Source organism: Oncorhynchus tshawytscha, unplaced genomic scaffold (assembly GCF_018296145.1).
Source record: "Oncorhynchus tshawytscha isolate Ot180627B unplaced genomic scaffold, Otsh_v2.0 Un_contig_2548_pilon_pilon, whole genome shotgun sequence".
Lineage (NCBI taxonomy): Eukaryota > Metazoa > Chordata > Actinopteri > Salmoniformes > Salmonidae > Oncorhynchus > Oncorhynchus tshawytscha.
Window position 1 is genome coordinate 15,001 of NW_024609582.1, and position 20,440 is coordinate 35,440.

Sequence of the window (20,440 nt, forward strand, 5' to 3'; positions counted from 1 at the left end):
GGAAAGGGTACACCTTGGTTGTTATCGCATGGTGGTCATCGCAGGGTGGTCATCGCATGGTGTGTTATGCATGGAAAGGGTACACCTTGGTGGTCATCGCATGGTGGTCATCGCATGGTGGTCATCACATGGTGTTGTATGCATGGAAAGGGTACACCTTGGTGGTCATCGCATGGTGGTCATCGCAGGGTGGTCATCGCATGGTGGTCATCGCATGGTGTTGTATGCATGGAAGGGGTACACCTTGGTTGTCATCGCATGGTGGTCATCGCAGGGTGGTCATCGCATGGTGTTGTATGCATGGAAAGGGTACACCTTGGTGGTCATCGCATGGTGGTCATCGCATGGTGGTCATCGTAATGCAATGCATTCATTTTCCTTCCACAATTAATACGACATTACCTTGAACGCATCCTCCTTATGTGCTGTTGTTCTATGTCACTTGTTTCCTGTAGGGAAAATCAGTTTGACGTTTCCTCGCCGGGTCTGTGTGCTATTTCAAATATCATTTTTTAAGATGTCAGGCTTGAAAATCCATTCAGACATTTTCGGACAAGTGAGGTACTTTCCAAACCAGATCAATCTAGACCCTATCTGGTTTCAAATTGCCAATTCACATTATTTGATCTTCTACGGCGATCTAGTGGACGAACTGGGAATCAGACATGAGATCTGATTACATCACGACTTTAGATTTCTCCTCTTATGTATATCGTTCCTGCAAGACGATAAATGAAGACGTGGCGGACCAATGGCACAGTGCACATAGTGCTTTCAAGACGACTGGGATCTTCATGACATCAGTGATCTTCAGGTGGGAGCTCTAGAAAGAGGACAGAGTTCCCGAGTTGGAATTCTGAGTTAGATGGCCGTTCTAAATAATTTTTTCTCCAGTTTGTGCTGGTTTTATTTTCTCTCAAATTTCCCAGTTGTCTTGAAAGCACTAAATTCGTAAGTGGGAGATTTCAGAGTTCCTTGTTGTATTTACCTCTGCAACAAGCCCTGTACTGTCATTTTGAATATTGAATAGCTCAATCTCCTCTTTCCCACCGATATAAAGTTGTGAGCCTATTCCATAACATGGGACTTGTGAAGGCGATATTTTTCTACACATGAGAGGACCCGGACAAGACAATTGTCTGTAAAACCCGAACTATGTGAGCTGCAAACAAACGTCACCAATATTGAAAGGGGAGACTCATGAACATTACCGTTGTTTGGCTCTATGACAGCAAAAACAAACAAAAAAATATTGTTTTTGTTTTTATTGTTGGCCATAAAACACCAGGAAAGGGGGATTTTAATGTTGGAAATCTGCTCCCAAGTATTCCCAAGCATGATGGGAGACATCATCATTGGCAGCCATTACAGCTGTAATTCGATTCTACCAACTGCAGAACTCTTAGGGCCACATATATACATTGTTTTTGTCAAAATTGCTCAAGTTCTTTACTTTTGTTTGGGAGTCATAGATGGACAGCAATATTCAAACCTGGTCTCTGATTTTCAGGCAAATTTTAAGTCCCAACTCAGACTAGACCACTCAGCCCCTCTTGAAAACCCATTCTGGTGCGTCTTTGGCATTAAACGTTGTGTCATTTACTCGCTGAAAAATAAAACTATCCCAGGCTTAGGTTTTCAGAAGACTGAGGCAGGTTTTCATCTAACTTTTACATGGGCTTTGCTCCTTTTTATATTGATTTTGATCCTGAAAAACTCCCCAGACCCTGCCGATGACAAGCATACCCATAACATGATGCTGTCACCAAAGTACTTACCATAAATATTTAATAGCATATTTTTAAAGATTTAATACATTTAAACAACATACTCAGAAATGTAAACCACATAATAAACTTCCACGGCCGAACTGCAAAGAAAAAAATATTCGACAAGTTGTCTTTACCATGTCCATCCTTCCTGATTTGTAATGACTAGCACACTATGGCATGAGTACATAAGACACCTCTATCGTGGATTTGTTGTTGTACTCAAGGAAGGGAAGCAAGGTCTCTGCGATACATACTTTATGCTGGTCTACATTGACATAGATCTGTTGTTGTACTTTATGCTGGTCTACATTGACATAGATCTGTTGTTGTACTTTATGCTGGTCTACATTGACATAGATCTGTTGTTGTACTTTATGCTGGTCTACATTGACATAGATCTGTTGTTGTACTTTATGCTGGTCTACATTGACATAGATCTGTTGTTGTACTTTATGCTGGTCTACATTGACATAGATCTGTTGTTGTACTTTATGCTGGTCTACATTGACATAGATCTGTTGTTGTACTTTATGCTGGTCTACATTGACATAGATCTGTTCTTGTACTTTATGCTGGTCTACATTGACATAGATCTGTTCTTGTACTTTATGCTGGTCTACATTGACATAGATCTGTTCTTGTACTTTATGCTGGTCTACATTGACATAGATCTGTTCTTGTACTTTATGCTGGTCTACATTGACATAGATCTGTTGTTGTACTTTATGCTGGTCTACATTGACATAGATCTGTTCTTGTACTTTATGCTGGTCTACATTGACATAGATCTGTTGTTGTACTTTATGCTGGTCTACATTGACATAGATCTGTTCTTGTACTTTATGCTGGTCTACATTGACATAGATCTGTTGTTGTATTTTATGCTGGTCTACATTGACATAGATTTGACACAATTTAAGATGATTTTACACAATCATGTCTCTTACATACATTCTAATGCCTCAAATGAAAGTGTCATTGATAAATCACGATGATGTCATTAGAATACAATATCAGTTGGTAGTAAAATAGAATATTTCTTGGAACTTTTGAGTCAATGACATGTTTCTGTATGTGTCTGTTTTATTTACTGAAGGTATTATTTGTTCCATTGGTTGGCTGTGTGTGTGTGTGTGTGTGTGTGTGTGTGTTTGAGAAAGAGAGAGTCATAAAGAGAGAGGGAGAGGGAGGGAGAGAAACAGGTAGAACCTGATATGTAAACAAAAGTAAAATTCTACGACCCAATGATCATTCCAGACTTCCAGTTTCTGTTGAGAGGTAACAGGTAAGACGACGATTTTGTATTCAGATAGTTGATGATATTGTTATGTGTATTCATATAGTTGGTGATATTGTTATGTGTATTCATATAGTTGATGATATTGTTATGTGTATTCATATAGTTGATGATATTGTTATATAGTTGATGATATTGTTATGTGTATTCATATAGTTGATGACATTGTTATATAGTTGATGATATTGTTATGTGTATTCATATAGTTGATGATATTGTTATGTGTATTCATATAGTTTATTATGGATCCCCATTAGTTCCTGCCAAGGCAGCAGCTACTCTTCCTGGGGTTTATTATGGATCCCCATTAGTTCCTGCCAAGGCAGCAGCTACTCTTCCTTGGGTTTATTATGGATCCCCATTAGTTCCTGCCAAGGCAGCAGCTACTCTTCCTGGGGTTTATTATGGATCCCCATTAGTTCCTGCCAAGGCAACAGCTACTCTTCCTGGGGTTTATTATGGATCCCCATTAGTTCCTGCCAAGGCAGCAGCTACTCTTCCTTGGGTTTATTATGGATCCCCATTAGTTCCTGCCAAGGCAACAGCTACTCTTCCTGGGGTTTATTATGGATCCCCATTAGTTCCTGCCAAGGCAGCAGCTACTCTTCCTTGGGTTTATTATGGATCCCCATTAGTTCCTGCCAAGGCAGCAGCTACTCTTCCTTGGGTTTATTATGGATCCCCATTAGTTCCTGCCAAGGCAGCAGCTACTCTTCCTTGGGTTTATTATGGATCCCCATTAGTTCCTGCCAAGGCAGCAGCTACTGTACCTGAGGTTTATTATGGATCCCCATTAGTTCCTGCCAAGGCAGCAGCTACTCTTACTGGGGTTTATTATGGATCCCCATTAGTTCCTGCCAAGGCAGCAGCTACTCTTCCTGGGGTTTATTATGGATCCCCATTAGTTCCTGCCAAGGCAGCAGCTACTCTTCCTGGGGTTTATTATGGATCCCCATTAGTTCCTGCCAAGGCAGCAGCTACTCTTCCTGGGGTTTATTATGGATCCCCATTAGTTCCTGCCAAGGCAGCAGCTACTCTTCCTGGGGTTTATTATGGATCCCCATTAGTTCCTGCCAAGGCAGCAGCTACTCTTCCTGGGGTTTATTATGGATCCCCATTAGTTCCTGCCAAGGCAGCAGCTACTCTTCCTGGGGTTTATTATGGATCCCCATTAGTTCCTGCAAAGGCAGCAGCTACTCTTCCTGGGGTTTATTATGGATCCCCATTAGTTCCTGCCAAGGCAGCAGCTACTCTTCCTGGGGTTTATTATGGATCCCCATTAGTTCCTGCCAAGGCAGCAGCTACTCTTCCTGGGGTTTATTATGGATCCCCATTAGTTCCTGCCAAGGCAGCAGCTACTCTTCCGGGGGTTTATTATGGATCCCCATTAGTTCCTGCCAAGGCAGCAGCTACTCTTCCTGGGTCCAGCAATATTAAGGCAGTTTATACAACTTTAAAAACATTACAATACATTCACAGATATCACAATAAACTGTGTGCCCTCAGGCCTCTACTCCACCACTACCATATCTACAGTACTAAATCCATGTGTATGTATAGAGTGTATGTTATCATGTGTCTGTGCCTATATTTCCTGTTGCTTCACAGTCCCTGCTGTTCCATAAGGTGTATTTTTATCTGTTTTTAAATCTGATTCTACTGCTGCATCAGTTACCTGATGTGGAATAGAGTTCCATGTAGTCATGGCTCTATGTAGTACTGTGGAATAGAGTTCCATGTAGTCATGGCTCTATGTAGTACTGTGGAATAGAGTTCCATGTAGTCATGGCTCTATGTAGTACTGTGGAAGTTCCAGAGTTCCATGTAGTCATGGCTCTATTTAGTACTGTGGAATAGAGTTCCATGTAGTCATGGCTCTATTTAGAACTGTGGAATAGAGTTCCATGTACCCCTGACTATATGTAGTACTGTGGAATAGAGTTCCATGTAGTACTGTGTGCCTCCCATCGCTGTGAAGAGACCTGTTGTGGCATGTCTTGTGGGGTATGCGTGGATGTCTGAGCTGTGTGCCAGTAGTTCAAACAGACAGCTCGGTGCTTTCAACATGTCAACACCTCTCATAAATACAAGTATTGATGAAGTCAATCTCTCCTCCACTTTGAGACAGGAGAGATTGACATGCATATTATTAATGTTAGCTCTCTGTGTACATCCAAGGGCCAGCCTTGCTTCCCTGTTCTGAACCAATTGCAATTTTCCTAGGTACTTTTTTGCGGCACCTGACCACACGACTGAACAGTAGTCCAGGTGCGACAAAACTAAGGCCTGTAGGACCTGCCTTGTTGATAGTGTTGTTAAGAAGGTAGAAACTAGGGCCTGTAGGACTTGCCCTGTTGATAGTGTTGTTAAGAAGGTAGAAACTAGGGCCTGTAGGACCTGCCTTGTTGATAGTGTTGTTAAGAAGGTAGAAACTAGGGCCTGTAGGACCTGCCTTGTTGATAGTGTTGTTAAGAAGGTAGAAACTAGAGCCTGTAGGACCTGCCTTGTTGATAGTGTTGTTAAGAAGGTAGAAACTAGAGCCTGTAGGACCTGCCTTGTTGATAGTGTTGTTAAGAAGGTAGAAACTAGGGCCTGTAGGACCTGCCTTGTTGATAGTGTTGTTAAGAAGGTAGAAACTAGAGCCTGTAGGACCTGCCTTGTTGATAGTGTTGTTAAGAAGGTAGAAACTAGAGCCTGTAGGACCTGCCTTGTTGATAGTGTTGTTAAGAAGGTAGAAACTAGAGCCTGTAGGACCTGCCTTGTTGACAGTGTTGTTAAGAAGGTAGAAACTAGAGCCTGTAGGACCTGCCTTGTTGACAGTGTTGTTAAGAAAGCAGAGCAGCGCTTTATTATGGACAGACTTCTCTCCCCATCTTATCTTCTGTTGTATCAATATGTTCTGACCATGACTGTTTACAATCCAGGGTTACTCCAAGCAGTTTAGTCACCTCACCTTGCTCAATTTCTACATTATTTATTTTAAGATTTAGTTTTGGTTTTGATGTTTAGTGAATTATTTATTCCAAGTTTTAGAAATAATTGGGGCAAACTTATTCCTTGCCACCCCCTCTATTCATATAGTTGATGATATTGGTATGTGTATTCATATAGTTGATGATATTGGTATGTGTATTCATATAGTTGATGATATTGTTGTGTGTATTCATATAGTTGATGATATTGTTATGTGTATTCATATAGTTGATGATATTGTTATGTGTATTCATATAGTTGATGATATTGTTATGTGTATTCATATAGTTGATGATATTGTTGTGTGTATTCATATAGTTGATGATATTGTTGTGTGTATTCATATAGTTGATGATATTGTTATGTGTATTCATATAGTTGATGATATGACTCATTATATAGTTGATGATATTGTTATGTGTATTTATAGTTGATAATATTGTTATGTGTATTCATATAGTTGATGATATTGTTGTGTGTATTCATATAGTTGATGATATTGTTATATTCATAGTTGATGATATTGTTATGTGTATTCATATATGTTGATAATATTGTTATGTGTATTCATATAGTTGATGATATTGTTGTGTGTATTCATATAGTTCAAATATTGTTATGTGTATTCATATAGTTGATGATATTGTTTTGTATTCATATAGTTGATGATATTGTTATATAGTTGATGATATTGTTATATAGTTGATGATATTGTTATATAGTTGATGATATTGTTATATAGTTGATGATATGGTGATGTTATATAGTTGATGATATTGTTATATAGTTGATTGATTTTGTAATATTGTTATATAGTTGATGATATTGTTATATAGTTGATGCCCATTGTGTGTATTCATATAGTTGATGATATTGTTATGTGTATTCATATAGTTGATGATATTGTTATGTGTATTCATATAGTTATAATATTGTTATGTGTATTCATATAGTTGATGATATTGTTATGTGTATTAATATAGTTGATGATATTGTTATCATATAGTTGATGATATTGTTATGTCTAGTTGATCATACATCTGTAGTTGATGATATTGTTATGTAGTTGATGATATTGTTATGTATATTCATATAGTTGATGATATTGTTTGTGTATTCATATAGTTGATGATATTGTTATATAGTTGATGATATTGTTATGTGTATTCATATAGTTGATAATATTGTTATGTGTATTCATATAGTTGATAATATTGTTATGTGTATTCATATAGTTGATGATATTGTTATGTGTATTCATATAGTTGATGATATATTGTCTTGTGTGTATTCATATAGTTGATGATATCTGTATTCATATAGTTGATGATATTGTTATGTGTATTCATAGGCCTGATATTGTTATATAGTTGATGATATTGTTGTGTGTATTCATATAGTTGATAATATTGTTATGTGTATTCCTATATAGTTGATAATATTGTTATGTGTATTCATATAGTTTGATATTGTGATTCTTGTGTATTCATATAGTTGATGATATTGTTATGTATATTCATATAGTTGATGATATTGTTATGTGTATTCATATAGTTGATGATATTGTTATATAGTTGATGATATTGTTTGTGTATTCATATAGTTGATGATATTGTTACTGTATCATAGGCCAGTACCAGTAGTTTGGCGTGACTCATTCAAGGTTTTCTTTATTTGTCTATTTTCCTATTTTTATTGTTATTATTGTTAATAGATAATTATTATTTTCTATTGTAGAATAACAGTGAAGAAATCAGAACTATGAAATAACACGTGGCGTCATGTAGTAACCAAAAAGGTGTTAAACGAATCAAAATATATTTTATATTTGAGATTTTTTTAAATAGCCACCCTTTTTGCTTTGATGACAGCTTTGTAAAAAAAAATAAAAAGAACAACCCTTGAATGAGTAGGTGTGTCCAAACTTTAGACTGGTACTGTAGTTGATTTTGTAAATTAGATGTGTGGGGTGAATTCGTTCCATGCCCATCTGTGTTCCCCACGGTGATCTCTTACTGTATCATAGGCCTATAGGCTTGTCTGCTCAACATCTGTGTTCCCCACGGTGATCTCTTACTGTATCATAGGCCTATAGGCTTGTCTGCTCAACATCTGTGTTCCCCACGGTGATCTCTTACTGTATCATAGGCCTATAGGCTTGTCTGCTCAACATCTGTCTTCCCCACGGTGATCTCTTACTGTATCATAGGCCTATAGGCTTGTCTGCTCAACATCTGTCTTCCCCACGGTGATCTCTTACTGTATCATAGGCGTGTCTGCTCAACACACAGGACAAGAAACAAACATTTGATTTTTAGAATCTACTGTTAATGATTTTCATGCAAGCAGGTATTTTGTTTGAAAGAGAGACTTTCCACAATATTTATTGTCTAACAACAACTTATACTTCCTCAAAACAGGTTGTGTGTATTCATTAGTGCCCACCGTAGCAAAACATTTGGCAACGGAAACCGTTTCGGTCACGTTGTACAGCATTTGGAGTAAACTGTTTATGCAACGTTTTAAAACGGTTGGCTGCGGTGTAAACTAATGAATACTACCCATGTAGTAGCCTTCCGACTAGACTGTTGATGCCTGCCTGATGGGTATACTATGATGTAAGCTAGATATACTGGTTTTCTAAAGTTAGCTATCTTCAATTAGCTTCACGTTCCATCTCAGGCCTCATCCATCAGAATATACAGAGCGCTAATCAGGTTCAGTTAGCTTCACGTTCCATCTCAGGCCTCATCCATCAGAATATACAGAGCGCTGGTCAGGTTCAGTTAGCTTCACGTTCCATCTCAGGCCTCATCCTTCAGAATATACAGAGCGCTGGTCAGGTTCAGTTAGCTTCACGTTCCATCTCAGGCCTCAGAATATACAGGGCGCTAGTCAGTTCCATCTCATATACAGAGCGCTGGTCAGGTTCAGTTGGTTCCATCTCAGGCCTCATCCGTTCAGAATATACAGAGCGCTAGTCAGGTTCAGTTAGCTTCACGGTCCATCTCAGGCCTCATCCGTCAGAATATACAGAGCGCTAATCAGGTTCAGTTAGCTTCACGTTCCATCTCAGGCCTCATCCGTCAGAATATACAGGCCTCAGGTTCAGTTAGCTTCAGTTCCATCTCAGGCCTATCCATCAGAGCGCTGGTCAGGTTCAGTTAGCTTCACGTTCCATCTCAGGCCTCATCCGTCAGAATATACAGAGCGCTAGTCAGGTTCAGTTAGCTTCACGGTCCATCTCAGGCCTCATCCGTCAGAATATACAGAGCGCTAATCAGGTTCAGTTAGCTTCACGTTCCATCTCAGGCCTCATCCGTCAGAATATACAGAGCGCTGGTCAGGTTCAGTTAGCTTCACGTTCCATCTCAGGCCTCATCCATCAGAATATACAGAGCGCTAATCAGGTTCAATCACGTTCCATCTCAGGCCTCATCCATCAGAATATACAGAGCGCTGGTCAGGTTCAGTTAGCTTCAGTTCCATCTCAGGCCTCATCCATCAGAATATACAGAGCGCTGGTCAGGTTCAGTTCTCAGTTCCATCTCAGGCCTCATCCGTCAGAATATACAGAGCGCTAGTCAGGTTCAGTTAGCTTCACGTTCCATCTCAGGCCTCATCCGTCAGAATATACAGGCGCTAGTCAGGTTCAGTTAGCTTCACGTTCCATCTCAGGCCTCATCCATCAGAATATACAGAGCGCTGGTCAGGTTCAGTTAGCTTCACGTTCCATCTCAGGCCTCATCCGTCCAGAATATACAGAGCGCTAGTCAGGTTCAGTTAGCTTCACGTTCCATCTCAGGCCTCATCCGTCCAGAATATACAGAGCGTTCCATCTCAGACCTCATCCATCAGAATATACAGAGCGCTGGTCATCAGGAAGATACAAAAGTCCAGAGAGGACATCATGTTAAGATCCCAACTTATTTATCTCGTGATCACGACATAAACATTTTTGTTGTTGTTGAGCTGACAAGATAAACTCTATAACTAGGAGGGGACATATTGATAATAGATTGACGTTGTGGCTGAGGCATAACACATTGTTGTTGTTGTAGACCCGGACAAACATACGTTATTTTTGCCACAATTTACCCCTATGCACATTTAGCCATTTTTACAGCCTGGTACCTGATTTAGGTAGTTGACAAGTTTAATCGGGTGTGTTTGTCTGGGGACACAATAAAACTGTACTGTTATAATAATAACTGAGGGATGTCTCCTTTCATATCTGGAAAAGGACAAAGTAGAAGTAGAGAGATGTGAATTAATAATTGATTGGATTTATATAGCACTCTTCTACCACCTGAGGTGAGGTACTCAAAGTGCTTTACATAGTAGTGGGAAACTCACCTCATCCACCACCAATGAGCTGCATCCAGCTTCTTCACCAAGCTTCAGGGGAGTTGTCTTAAAGTAACCCAGTACCAGGCTGTAAAAATGGCAAAATGTGCATAGGGGGTAAATTGTGGCAAAAATAACGTGACCAAACATGGGTCTAAATTATTATTATTTTTCCTGGTTTTCTAATACTGTGTCTCTCAGATATAGGACAGACACTTCAAAACCTTGTTCCTTAGGATTTATTTTCTGACTGTCTGTTTTGCCATTTATAAACGTGTTATTCAATGCTTTTCTATGGGCTTTAGAGGTAAAGGCCAAATTAGACCTACAGGGGTTAAAACGGCTTTGTTCTATTGGAAATTGTGCATGTTTAGAGCGCCACCATTGGATAAAAGATATGACAATTTATTATGATTTTTAAAAAATGTTCTATTTATTTAATTTGCAAATCTCTTATTCCCCAGCATGAGGACAATTCAGGAACCAAAACCAAAAATACAAAAAAACTGACATATTTTGTATGTCTTTTCTTTGACTGCTGTTGCTCTGTCTTAGTTACGTTGTCGTACCAGAATCCCACGGGTTCTTATGTGTTTGCAAGGACTTCTAGTTTTGAAATCAAAATGTATCTAATGAAGGTAGTTTACAATATATGTGTTGCTTAGAAAATGCCACCAGAGGGCGCCAGAGCTTTAACTGTTTTGTCCTAAGCGCCTATTTTCTACTGGGGTTGAGCACCAATGGCATCTAAATATTTTACTGAATATTATGTAGAAAATGGTAGTAATGTAAGTAGTAGCAAATCATGATGTACATGTATTTCTCACAATAGTGCAGATGTCGGTGCTTGTAGATTATGACGCTACATGCTTTGTTGTTTAACAGTCTCCACTGACCTACAATGGCCCCATCTGTTGTTTTACAGTCTCCACTGACCTACAATGGCCCCATCTGTTTAACAGTCTCCACTGACCTACAATGACACCATCTGTTGTTTTACAGTCTCCACTGACCTACAATGGCCCCATCTGTTTAACAGTCTCCACTGACCTACAATGACCCCATCTGTTTAACAGTCTCCACTGACCTACAATGACCCCATCTGTTGTTTTACAGTCTCCACTGACTCCACTACAATGGCCCCATCTGTTGTTTTACAGTCTCCACTGACCTACAATGACCCCATCTGCTGTTTAACAGTCTCCACTGACCTACAATGGCTCCATCTGCTGTTTAACAGTCTCCACTGACCTATAAAGGCCCCATCTGCTGTTTAACAGTCTCCACTGACCTATAGTGGCCCCATCTGCTGTTTAACAGTCTCTATAATGGCCCCATCTGCTGTTTAACAGTCTCCACTGACCTACAATGGCCATATCTGTGAAAGAGCGTCTCCTGGCCGTTCTGGATGATCTCGGCTCTGACGAGCTGAAGAGATTTAAGTGGCATCTAACTACAGAAAACCAGCTGGATGGCTTCCTTCCCATTCCAAAGGGCCAGCTGGAGACATCTAACAGACTGGACATAGTGGATCAGATGGTGCAGAAATACAGGGAGAATGTGGCTGTGAAGATCACACTGGACATCCTGAAGAAGATTAGCCGCAACGATCTCGCTGAGAAGCTAAACAGAGACTGTCCAATAGGTAATTCAGAATTCTTGTGTCTATAAGGTTTTGAGCAAATATATATATATATATATATATATATATATATATATATATATATATATATATATATATATATATATTCTATTGTTTTGTTGAAATTCTATATATTTTCTCAAATAAGTTATACAGTCTTTGTATGTTTGTGACAAACTGGTAAAATGATAATTTTTCTTTGAAATGTGCATTAATTTCATGTGCTTAGATTTTTTTTCTCCAATAACCAGATATATTGTAAAATAAAAAATGTGTATATTTGTTTATTGTGTACTGTTGAGCGTCTAGAGAACAACACATGCTTGCTAACTATTCTATAACCATTGTCCATCGTCAGGTCCTTCAGAGGAAGATGGTGAGAAGTTCCAACATGAATATAAACTGGAAGTAAAAAAGAAGTTTCAGCATGTTTTCAACGGGGTACCAAAGCAGGGCCATAAACAACTTCTCAATGAGATCTACACAGAGCTCTACATCACAGAGGGTGGAAGTGGAGAGGTCAATCAGGAACATGAGGTGAGACAGATCGAGATCACGTCCAAGAATCCAGCAAGACCAGAGGCTAAAATCCTCTGCAATGACATCTTCAAACCCTTAACTGGACAAGACAAACCTATCAGAACTGTGTTGACAAAGGGAGTCGCTGGCATTGGAAAAACAGTCTCTGTGCAGAAGTTCATTCTCGACTGGGCTGAAGGGAAAGCCAATCAGGATGTCCAATTCATAATTTCACTCCCTTTTCGGGAGCTGAATTTGGTGAGGGGGGAAAAGTACAGTTTTGTAGAACTTCTACATACATGTGTCTTAGAGACTGGAGTGATTGAGAGGGACTTTTTGAATCACATTTTAACAAAATTGCAAAAACCAGGAAACCACAATGAGAGCAAGTACAAAGTTGTATTTGTCCTTGATGGTCTGGATGAGTGCCGACTGACCCTCGACTACGAGACCGGTAAGAGCTGGTGTGATGTCACGGAGCCAACCTCAGTGGACGTGCTGCTGACAAACCTCATCAAGGGAAATCTGCTTCCCTCTGCTCTTCTCTGGATAACCTCCAGACCTGCAGCAACCAATCACATCCCTCCTGAGTGTGTTGACCAGGTGACAGAGGTACGAGGGTTCGATGACCCACAGAAGGAGGAGTACTTCAGGAAGACATTCAGTGATGAGGACCTGGCCAACAGAATCATCTCACACGTAAAGACATCAAGGAGCCTCCACATCATGTGCCACATTCCAGTCTTCTGTTGGATCTTAGCTTCAGTTCTGGAGCATGTGTTGAGTTCAGATAAGAATGAAGAGATGCCCAAGACTCTGACTCAATTATTTATTGGGTTACTGATATTTCAGACCAAACAGATGAATGATAAATATCACAAGAAAGGTGAGCGAGATCCACGCAGGGATAAAGAGAGCTTCCTGGCACTGGGGAAACTTGCTTTTAACCAGCTGGAAAATGGCAACCTGATTTTCTATGAGGCAGACCTGAAAAAGTATGGCATTGATGTCACCGAAGCCTCAGTGAACTCAGGAGTGTGTACACAGCTCTTTAGACAGGACTATGGGCCGTTCCAGGACAAGGTGTACTGCTTTGTGCATCTGAGCGTTCAGGAGTTTCTTGCTGCGTTATACGTTTTCCTCTCCTTCAACAACAGCCATGTCAACCCGATGACCGAAGACCGATCCTTCATCAGAAAATGTCTAGTGAAGTTGAATCCTGCCATCAACTTCCACACGATTGCAGTGGATAAAGCCTTACAGAGTGAGAATGGACACCTGGACCTGTTCCTCCGCTTCCTTCTGGGCCTCTCACTGGAGTCCAATCAGAAGCACTTACACGGCCTACTGACACAGACCAGAAGCAGCTCACGGGGCCGTGAGGAAACAGTCAAGTACATCAAGAAGAAGATCAGGAACACTCCATCTTCAGAGAGGTGCATCAATCTGTTCCACTGTCTGAATGAACTGAATGACCATTCTCTAGTGGAGGAGATCCAAAAATACCTGCATTCAGGAAATCTGTCCAAAACCAAACTATCACCTGCACAGTGGTCAGCTCTGGTCTTTGTGTTGCTGACTTCAGAAGAGGAGCTGGATGTGTTTGACCTGAAGAAATACTCCAGATCAGAGGAAGGTCTTCTGAGGCTGCTGCCAGTGGTCAAAGCCTCCAGAACTGTTCTGTAAATACACGTTAAAAAATTATATATACAGTACGGGTCAATAGTTTGGACACACCTACTCATTAAAGGCTTTTTCTTTATTTTTAAAAATATTTTTTCTACATTGTATAATAATAGTAAAGACATAAAAACTATGAAATAAAACATGGAATCATGTAGTAACCAAAAAAAGTGTTAAACAAATCAAAATATATTTTATATTTTCAAAGTAGCCACCCTTTGCCTTGATGACAACTTTGCACACTCTTGGCATTCTCTCAACCAGCTTCATAAGGAATGCTTTTCCCAACAGTCTTGAAGGAGTACCCACATATGCTGAGCACTTTTTGGCTGCTTTCCTTCTCTCTGCGGTCCATCTCATCCCAAACCATCTCAATTGAGTTGAGGTCGGGTGATTGTGGAGACCAGGTCATCTGATGGGCAACTTCATCACTCTCCTTGGTCAAATAGGCCTTACACAGCCTGGAGGTGTGTTTTGGTTCATTGTCCTGTTGAGAAACAAATGATAGTCCCGCTATGTGCAAACCAGATGGGATGCCATTTCGCTGCAGAATGCTGTGGTAGCCATGCTGGTTAAGTGTGCCTTGAATCGTAAATAAATCACAGACAGCGTCACCAGCAAAATACCATCACACCTGCTCCTCCATTGCGGAGATCATCCGTTCACCTACTCTGCGTCTCACAAAGACACGTCAGTTGGAAAAAAATCTCAAAATTGGACTCATCAGACCAAAACACAGATTTCCACCTTGTCTAATGTCCATTGCTCGTGTTTCTGGCCCAAGCAAGTCTCTTCTTATTATTGGTGTCCTTTAGTAGTGGTTTCTTTGCAGCAATTCCACCATGAATGGCTGATTCACACAGTCTCCTCTGAGCAGTTGATGTTGAGCTGTGTCTGTTAATTGAGCTCTGTGAAGCATTGAGTTGGGCTGCAATCGGAGGTGCAGGTAACTCTAATGAACTTATCCTCTGCAGCAGAGGGAACTCTGGGTCTTCCTTTCCTGTGGCGGTCCTCATGAGAGCCAGTTTCATCATAGAGCTTGATGGTTTTTGCGACTGCACTTGAAGAAACATTCAAAGTTCTTGACATTGTGATTGACTGACCTTCATGTCTTAAAGTAATGATGGACTGTCATTTGACTTTGCTTATTTGAGCTATAAATATGCCATAATATGGACTTGGTCTTTTACCAAATAGGGCCGTCTCCTGTATACCACCCCTACCTTGTCACAACACAACTGATTGGCTCAAACGCATTAAGAAGGAAAGAAATTCCACAAATGAGCTTTTAACAAGGCACACCTGTTAATTGAAATGCATTCCAGGTGACTACCTCATGAAGCTGGTTGAGAGAATGCCAAGAGTGTGCAAAGCTGTCATCACGGCAAAGGGTGGCTACTTTGAAGAATCTGAAATATAAAATATATTTTTATTTTTTTAACACTATTTTGCTTACTACATGATTCCATATGTGTTATTTCATAGTTTTAATGTCTTCACTAATATTCTACAACGTAGAAAATAGTAAAAATAAAGAAAAATCCTTGAATGAGTCGGTGTGTCAGTTAGAATATACATTAGCATATTACTTATTCATGGTTGATTCTCAAATATTCTGCTACATGTACTGTACACAGTAAATTAATTTCCATTGTGTTTTACTTTTCAAAGGCTTAATGGGTGTAACCTCACTGAGAAATGCTGTGAAGCCTTGGCCTCAGCTTTCAGCTCAACCTCCTCAAACCTGAGAGACCTGGACCTGAGTGACAACAACCTGCAGGATTCAGGAGTGAAGCTGCTCTCTGCTGGACTGGAGAATCCCCACTGTAAACTGGAGACACTGAGGTCAGTAGTCTGTATTAGTTCACTAAAGGGGATAGTTCTATAGGTATTTATAGAGAACAATTAGTAAGCTGTCATTGTAAATAAGAATTTGTTCTTAACTGACTTGCCTAGTTAAATAAATAATATCAGAGTAATCAGCTGAATTTTATGTCATAGTTATCTAACTGCAGATTCATGTTTGGAAGAGGAAGAATTACACAATCTATTGATATTATTTATTTTCAAGATGCTTTACTTCCTGAAGTCAAATGTTTTTAGTTATATAAAGATGTGATTGTAATATTATTTTAATCAGGTCATTTTGTAAATGCAAACGTCTGTTGAGTTTGAGGAAGACACACCTGCCATTTCCCTTTTCACCACTAGTGGGTGTAAATATGTGATAAACTCTGCAGGTTGTCACGCTGTCTGATCACAAAGAAAGGCTGTGCTTCTCTGGCCTCAGCTCTGAGGTCCAACCCCTCCTACCTGAGAGAGCTGGACCTGAGCTACAATATCCTAGGAGACTCAGGAGTGAAGCAGCTATCTGCTGGACTAGAGGATCCACACTGTAGACTGGAGAAACTCAAGTATGTAGAGAGGGTTTGTGGAGTTTGTGTCAATTCATGTGTGACATGGACAATTTTGGTTCAGGTTTCCTGGGTTAGGTATAACTATTTAATCAGGGGCACCACATTCACCCCCCCCCCACATACAACGGTGTGCTTTAGGACCATGTGGATGCCTCCATGTGGTCAGGTAGGCTGTTTGGAGTGTTTATCCAACTGGAAAAATATTAATATATGTCCCCCACTTCTAAAACCAAAGTTGAGCCCCTGTATTTAATATCCAATGAACAATATTTTTGTGTGTGGTTGTGTGAGTGTGTGGTTGTGTGGTTGTGTGAGTGTGTGGTTGTGTGGGTGTGTGGTTGTGTGAGTGTGTAGTTGTGTGGTTGTGTGAGTGTGTGAGTGTGTGGTTGTGTGGGTGTGTGGTTGTGTGAGTGTGTAGTTGTGTGGTTGTGTGTGAGTGTGTAGTTGTGTGTGTGTGTGTGTGTGTGTGTGAGTGTGTGGTGTGTGTGTGTGTGTGTGTGTTTGGTTGTGTGTGTGTGTGGTTATGTGAGTGTGTGGTTGTGTGTGTGAGTGTGTGGTTGTGTGAGTGTGTGGTTGTGTGAGTGTGTGAGTGTGTTGTGTTGTGTGAGTGTGAGTGTGTAGTTGTGTGGTTGTGTGTGTGTGTGTGTTGTGTTGGTGTGTGAGTGTGTGGTTATGTGAGTGTGTGGTTGTGTGTGTGTGTGTGTGTGAGTGTGTGGTTGTGTGAGTGTGTGGTTGTGTGTGTGTGGTGTGAGTGTGTGGTTGTGTGGTTGTGTGAGTGTGTGGTTGTGTGAGTGTGTGGTTATGTGTGTGGTTGTGTGAGTGTGTGGTTATGTGAGTGTGTGGTTATGTGAGTGTGTGTGTGTTTGTGTGTGTGTGGTTATGTGTGTGGTTGTGTGAGTGTGTGGTTATGTGAAAAATGTGTGGTTGTGTGTGGTTGTGTGTGTGTGTGTGTGGTTATGTTGTGTGGTTATGTGTGTGTGGCCATTGTGTGAGTGTGTGGTTATGTGAGTGTGTGGTTATGTGAGTGTGTGGTTGTGTGAGTGTGTGGTTGTGACAATGAGTGTGTGGTTGTGTGAGTGTGTGGTTATGTGAGTGTGATGGTTGTGTAGGTGTGTGTGTGTGTGTGTGTGTGTGTGAGATAAGTGTGTGTGGGTATGTGTGTGTGGTTGTGTGAGTGTGTGGTTGTGTGAGTGTGTAGGGGTTATGTGAGTGTGTGGTTGTGTTGTGGTGTGTGTGTGTGTTGTGTGGGTATGTGTGTGTGGTTGTGTGAGTGTGTGGTTGTGTGAGTGTGTGGTGTGTGAGTGTGTGGTTATGAACAGGCAGTGTGTGGTTGTGTGATGGTGTGTGGTTGTGTGAGTGTGTAGTTGTGTGTGGTTGTGTGAGTGTGTAGTGCCATACCAGGCGGTGTGTGTGTGTGTGAGTGTGTGTGTGTTTTACTGAGTCACTGTTCTGCTTCTTGTGCAGTGTTGACCACCGTGGAGAGTACTGGCTGCTGAAAAAATGTAACGTTGAGTGTGAGGTTATTTTCCTGTGTTGACTGCTGTGAGGTAAATGTGAAATGTGTTACTGGTGATGAGACAGGAAATAGCATAACCTCTGAGTCCAATTACTCAACTGTTTGACCTACGTGGTCAGATGAAATATGAGCCGCCATCTTAAGGAAGTAGAATCAGACCCGCTGGGCAGACAGACATCAGTTCAACGTCTAGTTTTGATTGACGTTCGGTTAAGTTATCGATTAACCTGAATTCCACGTGAAATCAACAAAGAATTGTCACCCTGTCAGTGGATTTAGGTTAAAAGTTCCCAAATCCAGTCAGTATTCAACGTTGATTCAACGTCCTCACATGTACTTTTTTTGTTGTGGAAATGACATGGAAACAACGTTGATTCAACCAGTTTTTGCCCAGTGGGATATATTCTGTACAGGCTTGCAGACAAATGATCATATAAAGTACAGACTGTAGATGAAAAAGACGATGATTGTGAGGAATAAATGAAATACTATGTTTCCTTCAAAAAACACATTATTTACAAGTACTCTCTCCCCTGGCTCTCTCTCTCTCTCTCTCTCTCTCTCTCTCTCTCTCTCTGCCTCTGTCTCATTGGCAAGAAGAATCTCTCTCTCTCTCTCTCTCTCTCTCTCTCTCTCTCTCTCTCTCTCTCTCTCTCTCTCTGACCTCTCTCTCTCTCTCTCTCTCTCTCTCTCTCTGAAATCTGCCCTCTCTCTCTCTCTCTCTGCCTGGAAATCTCTGCCTGCCCAGTGGGATATATTCTCTCTCTCTCTGTACAGACCGATAAATGAAATACTCTCTCTCTCTCTCTCTCTCTCTCTCTCTCTCTGCTCTCTCTCTCTCTCTCTCTCTGCTCTCTCTCTCTCTCTCTCTCTCTCTCTGCCTCTCTCCTCTCTCTCCCTCTCTCTCCCTCTCTCTCTCTCTGCTCTCTCCCTCTCTCTCTCTCTCTCTCTCTCTGCCTCTCTCTCTCTCTCTCTCTCTCTCTCTGCCTCTCTCTCTCTCTGCCTCTCTCTCTCTCTCTCTCTCTCTCTGCCTCTCTCTCTCTCTCTCTCTCTCTGCCTCTCTCTCTCTCTCTCTGCCTCTCCCTCCCCTCTCTCTCTCTCTCTGCCCCCCTCTCTCTCTCTCTCTCTCTCTCTCTCTTTTTAACTACTTTTTATTGTGTCAGTACAGTACACAGTCAATATACTCAACAATTAATCATCATTTCATTCCATCCAGCGCCGTCTGTTAATTAGATGTTTTAATCAATGAGTCCTCCTCATAAAAGGCCTTGGTGATTAACATTCTGATGATGATGATGATTTCTAATATTGATCTTACCCTATCAGATGCCTGTGATGTCACACTGGACCCGAACACAGCATGCAGACACCTCTCTCTGTCAGAGGGGAACAGGAAGGTGACACGGGGGAAAGAGGACCAGCCGTATCCTGATCACCCAGGGAGATTTGAGTTCTGGCCACAGGTGCTGTGTAGAGAGGGTCTGACTGGGCGCTCTTACTGGGAGGCAGAGATGAGTGGGGGAGGGGATGACATAGGAATGACGTACAGAGGAATCGGCAGGACAGGAAACGCTGATGACAGTAAGCTTGGATGCAATGACAAGTCCTGGAGTCTGAGCTGCTCTGATTACGGTTACACTGCCAGGCACAATAAGGAGAGAACTGACTTACCTGCCTCCTCCTCGTCCAACAGAGTAGGAGTGTATCTGGACTGGCCGGGCGGCACTCTGTCCTTCTACACTCTGTCCTCCTCTGACACACTCACTCACCTACACACATTCACCTCCACATTCACTGAGCCTCTCTATCCAGGGTTTTGGGTTGAAATAAACTCCTCGTTGTCCCTATGTGAGATCAAAAACCTTTAGGTAGTAAAGGATGGTTCTTGTTGTTATTGATTGGTGTTTGTAAATAATGTTTATTTAGTCAAATGGTTGACATTACAATCCTGATTCTGTTTGAAGTCAATAACACTGAATGGACCTTTCCTGGTACACATTCGGCCAGATGAAGACAAATAAAACTGGTTGTTTTCAAAAACTGTTAAATGTTGTTTTTTCACATAAAAGAAGAAATGACAGTTAAAGTCTGTAACGGTGAAACGGCCATGTTTGTTAACGACATTACAACAAAGAAGAGGTCAACAACAAAGAGGTCACTTCAAACAACAACAAAACAGTTTATTCCCTCAGACATCATTTCACAACAGCAGAGTCTGGACTACCGTTATGTTCCCCCATGATGCTGGTGTGATATAACAGAGTCTGGACTACC

At 41.0% G+C, this 20,440-nt stretch overlaps 1 protein-coding gene across 2 annotated transcripts; it reads left to right on the forward strand.

Annotated features, from left to right (window-relative positions):
- The first annotated feature begins 2,965 nt into the window (after positions 1-2,965).
- On the forward strand, positions 2,966-20,210 carry LOC112248040 (NACHT, LRR and PYD domains-containing protein 3-like). Of its 2 annotated transcripts, XM_042316047.1 has the most exons (7): positions 2,967-3,057; positions 11,550-12,034; positions 12,390-14,232; positions 15,905-16,078; positions 16,474-16,647; positions 18,115-18,152; positions 19,493-20,210. In XM_042316047.1, exons 2-7 carry the CDS (start codon positions 11,758-11,760, stop codon positions 20,032-20,034), a joined length of 3,048 nt encoding a protein of 1,015 aa, XP_042171981.1. In that variant the 5' UTR covers positions 2,967-3,057; positions 11,550-11,757; the 3' UTR covers positions 20,035-20,210. The 2 variants fall into 2 exon arrangements, with proteins under 2 accessions (XP_042171982.1, XP_042171981.1); XM_042316048.1 differs by lacking the exon at positions 18,115-18,152 and having other exon boundaries at positions 2,966-3,057; positions 19,493-19,630.
- The last annotated feature ends 230 nt before the right edge of the window (positions 20,211-20,440 follow it).